Below are 11,255 nucleotides of genomic sequence, written 5' to 3' on the forward strand. Positions count from 1 at the left end.
ACTTTCGCTGGTGGCCGGGTGCGTCGGGAGTCCAGGCCATACCCGACAGATCACAGCCAGCCGGCGTGACACGTGCAGACGGCAGTTGGCGCCAGACTAGTACTCGTTGCGAGCCATGAGGGGCGTCGATTTGGATTACCCCGGCCAGACCGCCAAAAACGATGCGGAGTAATGATTCCAGAGATTGACTGGTCCGACTACAATCACAGCCGAGATTGACTGGTTTGGCGAATACCTATTTGGATCAGCTGGACTGACCGCAGCCACTCAATGGCCGCCCAGTCAGGCAGGCGTGCCACGCGTGGCTCCCACGGTGGGTGGCGGCGGCCTCCTGGCCCGGCGGTCGCCTACGTCGCGGGGCAATGCACTCCCGTCGGGTTGCGAACGCGGCCGGGGCTGACGGAAAGTCGACCGGCACGAAACAAAGCGCACCTGGCGATGACGCCACCGCCGGGCCGCGTCGCTCCTCGCCCACATGTGCAGGCCGAGCCAACAGCACAGAGGCGGCGGGGTACGGCGCGGATGACGGACGTCCGAGTCGTAATCAGCCGCTCGCGCCGCATGAGGCCCATTAACGCCGCCGAGATGGAGGCCGCCCGTCTGGCCCCGCGGTCTGGTTGTCACACGTTCGACAACAAGATATGGATCCTGCCAGTCCCTGAGAACCGAGGACGGCAAACAACACAGGATCAGGGCCTGACTGCACTGCGGAACGGGCCTGACCCTGATCCACTGCGAGAAGAACACGGGAGGGGCTGGGAACGGCGACGATTTCGGTTTGCTGTGTTGAGTGTCTTGAAATGTACCAGGAAATGAGGCAGCTTTGTAAAAGTGACGGCTGCTCCCGATTTTCCTCAAGCCCCCTCTACAAGGGAAAGATTCCAGTGTATGTGCAATCAAGAGAAGCACGCACACCTCAGCACCACACCGTCCCGCTCTGTGGCCCAACCGATGCTCCACAACAGCAGGCCACAAAACCATCGCGTCCCCAGCCACCGCCGGCGGACTTAACGGGTGCGCTCATCGGTGCGGCCTCAGCAATCGACGACGACGGGGTGAGCGACGCGACCCCGGCGCGGGCCCGCGGGCCACACACGCGTCGCCACGCCGGATGGTGGAGAAGGCGCCGCCTGCGTGCTGGTCAAGGTCCGGCATTGTGCCACCCCGGCCCGCCACAGCACACGGCTTTGTGGGGTCTCAATGCCGCGATGCTTGTCGGCCAGCATCGCGGCGCGGATCAGCGGACGCCGCGTGCGGAGGCCGGCCGCGAGCGCGGCTCTCGGGGTGTGTTTCTGGTCCGGTGCGCAGCGGCGGCAAATGGGACGCGGCCGGCACCGAAAGCCTGGCGAATGCGCAGACTCCCGGAGAGCGAAGCCGCCGTTCTGGGTCAACGGTGCTGAACTGGGTGGTAAGTCTAGCGAGGCGAGAGGGCACGCATTCGGTGAGCCTAAATGCGTCCCTCCTCAGTAGACTCGCTGATATTTGCCTGATGCAACAAAAGACCGCAACTTTGAGGATAAACATCAAACATGTGGTCAAAAGTCTGAGTCGGTACTTTGCTTGAAATGCGAGCACGCACCGACATGATCATACGTCAAACAAATTATCCCTGCCACCACCCGCGCGCAAGCAGCGTCGGCTTCACCACGAGCCGGCGCGACGCAAGACCGCAGCACACCACCGACAGACACCGCGCGGCCGGCGCCCAGCCTGCCGCCCCCTCGACGTCGCGGCGGGATGGCGTACCACCTCACTGCACTTCACCTGCGCGACGACTGGCGGCCGCCGCCCCGCCGCCGCCCGCCGCCGGTGGCGCTGCGGCTGCAGGCAACGCCGACACGCCTCGGTCCGGGCGCGCTCACTTCGAGACGCTCCGTGTAACCATCCAGCTAGATCTCGGGCGGGATGCGGCACGCCAGATGTCGTGGCCGCAGTAACTTTCGTGACTGAAACACGCGTCTAAAATTCACCAGTTTCAGTGGGCTCTAACGCATTCACGCATCATAAGTGTTCTTTTCCTCAATGTCCCAGATTTCAATAATCAATCAGCATAGGATTTTAACATTTAGTGCAAGTGTGTAGGAGCCGCGTTCTACTACACCTCTCACACCCGCAAATTCATGTCCACAGCAAAAAATTGAAGTTGACGTTATTTTAACATGTCTCGTGCAGTACGATGTCCCTACAAAAAGGCGCCAGAACTCCGCCGTCTAGCCGTAAGAGTCGGGAGACGTGTCAATTTTCAGCCGGCGGAGCGCGACGGACGGGCATTGTTCCATGAACGCAGTTTCACACGATGCTCCTTCACTCTAAGAGATAGTGCTACCATTATCGAAAGCATGCTTCTGTGCTGATCAAACTACGCATCTGTGTCCAACATATAAGCTCACAAAGCGTTCTAAATCGTCCTAAAATATCGCAACGGTCCGTTGATACCGTGAATTTCGTGTTGAGTGGTTTACAAACATTGCATGGTCCCCACGCTTTGCTAAGGGTCTGTTCTTCAGGGAAGAACAAAAGGGCGGGCTTGTGGTGGAAAAAGTAGCCAGTCCAATTGTGCATGGTACGATACTTTCATTCGCTGGCTGCTCCAAGTAGCCGGTTCGTCCTCTAACAACTCCTTGAAACCCTTTTCAACAGCATCACAATTTTCGTCTAAAGCTATGTCGCATTCTTGTCAAACACATCTCTCTCTCCACGCTTTCACGTTGCAAGAAAAGGGCACTGACCGATTTTCCCGAACCAAACAAACAACTGCCTCGAAAAGAGCGCGCATTGAAGTCAGGGATGTTACTGAAACTACTTGCCTTCCGCGTATGACCTTCGATGGCTTGTACAAAACGTGCGCTGTTCAGCGGACCTTAAGTAAGCTTCCGGTGACCCAGATTCTTTTGGTTTCGATGACTGCTGAAAGGTTAGACGACTCATCTGCGGTCCGACATACGGATCGGCAATAACACACAACGGCTGTTCGCATAGTTATCACACGCGATGTAGGCGGCGCCACCATCGAAGCGCAATGCGGTTTGGGAGCCACCAGTCATTTACATTGAAATGTTTGTTTTCGTGTGTATATGCAACATGCACACGTTTGTCCACCTATGCTAGTGCTGCGTGGGCGCACCTAACGGCTGCCATGCCTTTTATAGCCAACGAGAATTATGACCGACTAACAACGAGACGACAAATTACGGATACTTGCACACGGAACGCGATTCACTAGTAGCCATATTTGCTTCTTGTTTCAAGAACCAGGCCCGCCGCCCAGGTGCTGCAGAGGGTCTCAGACGGTGCTCCACACCCGCCTACCCGCTGGCGATAGCCATCACACGCAGAGTCACAGCGCAACGGTGGGCTGCGATGCCGCCGGATGCTAACGCTTTGCATAATGCCAACGTGACTGGAATACTGAATAGCGCGAGGCTTAAAACAGATGCATTGTCTGTGTATAAACTTAAGCCATTTCTATACATTCTTTGGCACACATTCTTCCCAAAGCTGATGGCAAGGGGCTGAAGGCCAAATTGGGGGGGGGGGGGGAGCTGGAGTGCAACCGGCTGAATAGCAAATTACACCGCTGATATCACGTGCCACCGTATGCAGGGGCAGGGAATATAGTAGTTCTAGGCCTCCCCTCATCACCTTATCTATGGCGTGCATTTATATGTATGTGCTCAAATGTTAGTGGTAAACTTTCATATATATATATATATATGTATATATATATATATATATATATATATATATATATATATATATATATATATATATATATATATATATATATATATATATATATGTGTGTGTGTGTGTGTGTGTGTGTGTGTGTGTGTGTGTGTGTGTGTGTGTGTGTGTGTGTGTGTGTGTGTGTGTGTGTGTGTGTGTGTGTTGTGTGTGTGTGTGTGTGTGTGTGTGTGTGTGTGTGTGTGTGTGTGTGTGTGTGTGTGTGTGTGTGTGTGTGTGTGTTTATATAAATGAAAGTTCCATTGATCACTTGCAAAGCCGACAAGACTGTGTGCCAGGGTCCGAAGGCTGACGTCCTCGTTTTCTGGTGAAGCAAAATCTAAGCAGACCGTTCCGCTCTCCAGTGTCTGTTATTGATCCCAAATATTGGCGTAACATACGACACTGCCTTTAAAGCTTCCAGGACATCACGCTGGGTCTGTCGCACGACTTGGTGAGTAGCGCTAGAGGGTCGGCCTTGCCTCTCCGCAAAAAGGCACATTGGACCGCTCGTGGTGCATGCGCGCCCATCCGGCGCAGATGTTCTTCATCTGGACCGTGTCTGGGCGGGATATCCTGGCTTTTGGTTTACATTAAACTGGCCCGAGTCAGCGACCCTTGATCGGTTTGTCCTCCTGCTCGGTCCTCCCGGCGCCGGTCGGACACTGGCCCGCTTCTCCGCCCGCGTCGCCTTCTTCGCCGCGAGATCGGCTTCCAGTCGATGTGTTCGCGCCAAATTTATGTTCAGTCTCGGTTGAAAGTGTGCACTGAGTAATTCGGGTCATTTCTTCAATTCCAGAGCGCGTACTCTGAAGCACCAGAGTGGTGGCGCTGCCCTAAGCGCCGGTGTCATGATTATATTTGCCGTTAATGGTTAGCTGTAGTGATGTTTGAATTCGACGTAGCTTTGATGTGGAAAGCAAAGGATATGGTATGGAATAAACATAGTATTGTTCTTCTGGGTAAATCGGGTCATCTCGTCATTTCCAGAGCGTGTGCTCTGAAGCGCCAGAGTGTTGGCGTTGCCCTCAGCGACGGTGTCATGCTGACATTTGATGTTTACGGTTTAATGTAATTATGTCTGACTTTGGTACAACTTTGTTGTGGAAAACGAAAGACGTGATATGGGGTAAACATAAAACTGTTCTTTCCAATGGGTCAACAAGGGACAAATCAGTGCAACCTGAATACCAAACTTAGGGAAATATTAAGAATATTAGGAGGCAAAATGTTTCTGCATTTGCTCTCAAATGAAAACCCATCGCTCTGTGTTTCTATATGAATGCATAGCATTGTAGGTGACCGAAAAGGTTAGAGTAGGTCGCGTGAAATAAGGTCATACTGCCCCAATTTATAAATTTACGAGAATAAAAATTGTGATGCTGGCAAAACGTACGGAGTGTGATTGTAAGTTCAGCGACATATGATTCTGTACCGCCTGGAGTGCCATTTATTGAGTCACAAGGATACTGTTGTGTTGTGGCCTCTCAGAACTGGTCGCGACGTGTGACGTCTCAGAACTTCCAGGTCAGTGCTCCACATCGCTCTAAACTTTGCACAGTTGGTTTCATGGCATGACATAAGCTCGTAGAAATATTGTTTTACCATAATCAACCACGCAGAAGTGTCATACCCCTGACCATATATCCTGAAGTAGGAACGCTATGGTCGAAAGTGCCTTACACGCATGCTCCTGGTTTTCGGCCACAACAAAAAAGCATCCCCGCATATGCGACGTACCGCAGCATTCCTTCCTTCAACTACATGTGGCTGATGGCGCTACCCACAATGCACCAAGCTGTGAAACGGCCTGTCAGACCGCAGCACTGCACTACCGAAATCACCGCTGTAATCTGTGACCCGCTCTAGCACAGCGTGAACAGCCGCGCTATTGTGTCTGCAGCCTTGGGCCCGGCCGCGCGGAGGGGTGACCCGTGTGCACTCCGGCGCTCGTTGCCGGAGTGCGGTGCCACTCGCAGCCATGGCGACAGTCTTGGAGCACTCCTGACGTTTTCACTCAGGACAGGTATGCACCAACCCGCAACGTGCTGTGTAAAGCCGATTTAGAGCTTGGTAACATCACACATACAGATGGACAGACGGGATTTTATCTTTAAACAGAACATACATGGCTGTGATCGCGAACAGCTGATTCACCACGTCGCCGTGATCTTATGAGCGCAGTCTCGCGTATGTGTTGTGCACAGGCACACCTATGCCACAAGTCATGACGAGTGTTGAGGCGCCTATTTTCGTATTCCAAGGTCACAAACTTCAGCAGGTTAATTCATGACCGCAACAAGGCCGACGTAATTGGTATCATGCGGATGCATGGCATAGCGACACATGGACCATGACATGACGCGGGCACGCGGAGTGCGTGCATTGTTTTGAGGCGTATCTGTCTTGAGGCCTTGATTTGACAAATCAAACTACCAAAGTTTGGGTTCGCCATAAGAAATGCCAATTGCCTCACGATCATAGGTTTTGATTTTGACCTCAAACAATGCTCGACCGCATGAGTTCAGCTGTTCGGATTCGAAAGCAGCTGAAGACGCGCTCTGTACACATAAGTGTGCCAAGATCTCATAAATAGCGGTCGCCTGAAAGAGATCAGATCTGTGTGTTTATCAGTCCTGGTCACCTGTCCATGAGCACAAGCTGTCGATCGCCAGACGCCAAAACTGCCGACCGATCGTCACGAACCGTCACGGTTCGGTGCGGCGGTCCGGTGGACACGCTGCGGAGCCGCTTTCGAGGCACGCAGCGCCGGGTGGCGTGCGCCACGCGGGGAAGGGGTGGGGGCAGCATGTGTTGCCAAGGCTACAGAACACACAGGGACATCCACTGGCGGAACAATGGCCGCCAGCGATGTGGGCGAGTCTTTTGCAGCGCTCCGTACTCATATGGCATTGCAGTTGGAAAATATGGCACGAGGGCTCCGTGGTGGATGTCCGCTTCGTTAGAATTCGTATTTGGTCTCAATGTGTCCATCATGGGGGCTGAGGCAGCAGGTGCACGCGCACTCACTCGTTCTTGCGATAGCAGCATAAGGTTGAACTGCTAAATTATATACGATGCTTCACGCTCAGAATTGCGATATAGGAGTGCACATTTGTATATCAGCTGCCTTCTAGCGCGCGTTCGTACGCTTCGTGCAGCTCCGCCCCCTAATGCCTGTAGACCGCGTCGGACACCACAAATTTTTGGCCTGTCTTTGATGTTTACGTTTTCATAGATGGGCGTGGAAGAAATTTAGCGTTTCATCCAAGTTGAGTTCGAAATACGCTCACGCAGCACGTGCGAGTGTTTTTTCGCACCTGTGTAGCAGCTCGTAAGCGGTGTATGCTAGAAAGCTGAGCTTTCAAGGTGACAACGGATTTGTAGTCACAGCACGTTTCCTCACAACTGTGATAAAGTAAAAAGTGTAACACACTTGCGAGTCAATAAGCGTTCATTAGCCAACTTTAACAAGCCCTTAGCGTTTACCGCGTATGTTTGCATGCATACCTCGCCACCTTTGGATCCTACCTTTAACACAACAACCTTGAATGGGTCCAATCAATATTTCTGTTCGCTGCTCGGCCACCTTGATCGGCACACGTTCACGGATTTCGGTTTTGACCCAAAGCCCACGCTCCAAACGGGGCTACTTCCAGTGGCATGTCATGCACCGTGTTATCTTTGAAAAGTTAAGATTCGGTGTTTGCAATTATGATTGCTTTAAATGCGTCGGATTTTGTTATTGGATCTGAAATGCGACACCTTGCATCTTTGGAAGAATTGGATCTGGGCAATAGGAATATTTTTTCCTAAGATCCTTTGTCAGAGACGGGATGAGGAACAACTACCCAATTCGGTAGGCTAATTGGTCTTAAAAACGAAGATATGGACGGGCACACTACTAAGGGTGACCGCACTGAGGGACGCATGCCACGTACATGCGTGCCGCGTGGTGCCTCTGCGTTATTTTCGTGGAGCGGGACGCATCACGTACGTGAGATTTGTCATGCTGTGTCCTTAAAATATTTCAGCTCGGTCATATACGTGTTCCGTCTGTGTGCGGTGCACAGAGATCAAATACGTCTGCATGATTTCTGAAAAGGGCTGGTAAGTAACTGCACAACCAAACCTGCGCCTCTCTCGCGTCGGGTGGTCTATGTCTATTATCTAAGCAACCACCAACCTGGTACGCTTTATGGTGTTCAAAATTATTTGTGGGTGGAAGTAATTTGGACCCCTTCGTCGTTTTCGTCGAGCGGATGACATCACGCAAAGGCAAGCTCGCACACTGGGCTTGTGAGGTCTTTTAGTCTCATTAAAACTCGTGGTTCGTCCTATTTCTGTCCAGTGCAGGGTGCACGAGCGTGTATGTCCCTCCCTTTCGCAAAAAGGTCGGACGATCCGGCATCTAGGTCAGATGGACCGATTCAATTCGCCTATCTTTGCCATATGACATGCAAAATACCATGCCAATGTGCTCCGAACTAATGGCGTCATTCTCACACTGAAAGAGCGCTTCTGGAATAAGGGCGTTCCGCCGTGCTGTCAGTCAGTCACCTGCCGACCCGCTGCTAATAGATCACTTTTAACATACGTCATATCTTTTATACACATATTTTCCGTACAGGCTTTGGGGGTGGTAAGACAGGCACAAAGCGTGAGCGCGTACTTGGGGAGGCTTCAACGTCTCATGGAGATGTGTATATTGCGCTGCAGTTCTGCCCCTCAGACGTTGTGTCTGATTTTGTGGTTCGAGCTTCGTTATCACCGCAACCCACCCGATGTGGAGGGGAGCATGGCCCTTGAGCACTGAGTGTCACGAGTGAATATGAGAGTGAAGGTAGTGGCATGGACAGGAACAAGCTCGCACACGCGCAGCCATCACACCGTGAACACCATGGAATCAGTAAGATCCAAGAACACGTATACCAGCCCATATTCGCGACACTTTGACAAATATAAGGAGGCGCACCGTGCTTCCGCTTAACCCATACGTTTCGTCATCTGCAGGGCCCACATCGCCTAGCGGTATGACCTATTTCATCTTTTTTGGAACACATGCTTGGTTTCGCCAATGCGACAACACTATGATATGTCGTCCCGCGCTATGCGATCGCTTATTATTATGACCGGACTCATAAGCAATCTCTAAGATAGTCGAGGTGAGTTTACACCACGTCAATAGTAGTTGTAACCCCTCCCCATCATGGACACCCTCTGAGATGTAGGGACAGGATGGGGATACTAAAGATGAGAGTGAAACTTGAAGCCGCTCAGTAGATCTTCGGCCTGAACGACGCTTTCGCGACGAACTTCAGAATGATGTCATCCATTGATTAAAATTGTTCGGACATTTCCTTTGAACTAGTAATTTAGATAGATGACAACGCTCATCACGCTCTAGTGAGGCGGCGTCCGCTACTGGTCATCGAGGTAACTGCCAGCTGTTTATTTCCGACGTGAGTGGCCACCTCGTCACCAGCATGACCAGAAGAGTTGGAAGCAGACAAAATAAGTTGCGATGAAGGGGTTGAGGTACTTAACGAAGCATTCTTTATGGGTAATGCCAAAGGTAAATGCTTTTCTGGCTTATCTCGTCTAGGGTGACAATAATGCTTAAACGAATGCTTTGCTGCATTTGCGCAGTGAACGAGCATGGCGTCGGCGCTGGTGGCCACCTTCGTGACGACCATGGACTCAAGTGTGATGAGCAGGGTTATTGTAGAAAAACGAGCTCCCGCGGAGAGCAAATACGTGCTTTTCCCGTGAAAGGATCTGGCTTGAACGGCTTTCAGCACATGTCAGAGTTCAATTCAAGGCTTCAAATAAGAAGCAAAACGGGGACAAAGAGCAGTGTTTCAAATACATGGTTGTGCAGTGTGTAACGGCGTGAGTCTTCCTACGGAGGTCATCGCCTCTGCCCTTTGCGGCATGCTGGTCATAAAACACAAAGCTTTGTCAGGGAGCTAGTTTTCGGCTTCAGGCTTTGAGCGAGCCTTCATGCAGCATTTTGACGCGTCGCAAGCTTGAAAAAAGATAATTTATCAACTGAGATTTTGGATGGAAACAGTGCCTATTTTCGCGGAACACCACACCAAATGGTTGCACATTGATGACTTACCTTACATTTGATGACTTTACATATTTTACTGTGATGAGCAAAGCATACTTTCCTGAATCCCATCCAAACATTATTCTTACATGTGCCACCGGCACATATGCCTTCCAGCCCCGAAAATGCAAAGGGCAACAGAATCAACGGGAGTTGGGCTCAACCCCATGGCTCCCTAGTTCCCACGACTCAGTCTGCAGCAGCTCCTGTACATAATGTTTTCATGTCCACACTCAGTTAATTTGCGCATGGGAATAAGAAATCGGACCGCCCTTACATGAGGCGCGATGCTCTCAGGCGCTCCACCGGCCCATGAATGCGGCAACAGGACACGTAAGCGGATTTAAAGTCAGTGCTTCGTCTCATGTACGCCTCAGTGCACCTAACTCCTCACATGGTCGAACGGCTCGTGTGCACGGGGCAGGCTGATAGCGTCAGCCGTGCTCGCGGCGGACATTTATGGCAACAGAGACGAGCTGGGTCCAGCGGAGCGGTCCGTCGGATGTCGCACAGCACTCCCTCCCCGGATGCCGCACAGCACTCCTTCCCGTCCGCTGAGCTGACGCGCGCAGGCCGCGGAGGACCGAGCGTCTGGAGAGGGCCGCTGGGTCCCGCGGTGCGGTCCGTCGGATGTCGCACAGCACCCCTCCCCGGATGCCGCACAGCACTCCTTCCCGTCCGCTGACCTGACGCGCGCTGGCCGCGGAGGACCGAGCCTCTGAGGAGGGCCGCGGGTCCAGCGGAGCGGTCCCGTCGGATGTCGCACAGCACTCATCCGCGCTGGCCGCGGAGGACCGAGCCTCTGAGGAGGGCCGCTGGGTCCCGCGGTGCAGCCTGGGGATGCCGCACAGCACCCCTCCCCGGATGTAACACAGCAACCCTCCCCGTCCGCTGTCCGTGACGCTTCCACTGACCTGCTGTGTGCTGGCCGAGGAGGCTCTGCGCCTCAGCTTGTCGAGCAGGCTGCCCCTCCGCTCTGCGGCGGGCGCCGCCTCCTCCGCAGGCTCCATGTCTGCGGCCGGCCGCGGGCGGCGCCGGCGCCGCCGGGTTCACGGGTGCGCTCGTGCCGTCACGCTGCCGACGCGGAAACAGCTGCCCAGCTGTCAATTAGCGGGCCGCTGGCCGGGCGGCGGCGCTGCACTGTGCAGCGTCGGCTGCGCTGTCGACACTGGCGGCGGCGGCCGGGCGGACGAGCGGCGCCGCAGCCAGCCGCGGTCCCAGCGGACGGCTCGCTGAGTCACCGCCGGTCGGCCTTCCCGTCACCCCTCCCCCCGCTCTGTGACGTCAACGGACCGGGTCACAGGAGAGGCTGCTGGCTGGGATCGCAGTCCTGCTGGGCGGCAGCTGTGGGCTTTCATGCCACAGGGTTGCAACTGAGGGGGATGGAATGCACGCCGGTACATTGATCTACAGGCAT

General features: G+C 53.4%; 1 protein-coding gene across 3 annotated transcripts in view; it reads right to left on the reverse strand.

Annotated features, from left to right (window-relative positions):
* Positions 1 to 10,944, reverse strand: part of LOC119102208 (SAM and SH3 domain-containing protein 3) — a 33,006-nt gene extending 22,062 nt beyond the window's left edge. Inside the window, exon 1 of one of the 3 annotated variants that reach the window (XM_037225568.1) lies at positions 10,753 to 10,944. In XM_037225568.1, the coding sequence (XP_037081463.1) occupies positions 10,753 to 10,848 (96 nt within the window). In that variant the 5' untranslated portion in view covers positions 10,849 to 10,944. Of the gene's footprint in view, positions 1 to 1,746; positions 3,015 to 10,752 lie in introns of those variants that run through there. The other 2 variants (XM_037225567.1, XM_037225566.1) reach the window with 2 other exon arrangements.
* Positions 10,945 to 11,255: the final 311 nt, after the last annotated feature.

The sequence above is a fragment of the Pollicipes pollicipes genome, unplaced genomic scaffold, assembly GCF_011947565.3.
Source record: "Pollicipes pollicipes isolate AB1234 unplaced genomic scaffold, Ppol_2.1 Scaffold_5724;HRSCAF=6776_pilon_pilon_pilon, whole genome shotgun sequence".
Lineage (NCBI taxonomy): Eukaryota > Metazoa > Arthropoda > Thecostraca > Pollicipedomorpha > Pollicipedidae > Pollicipes > Pollicipes pollicipes.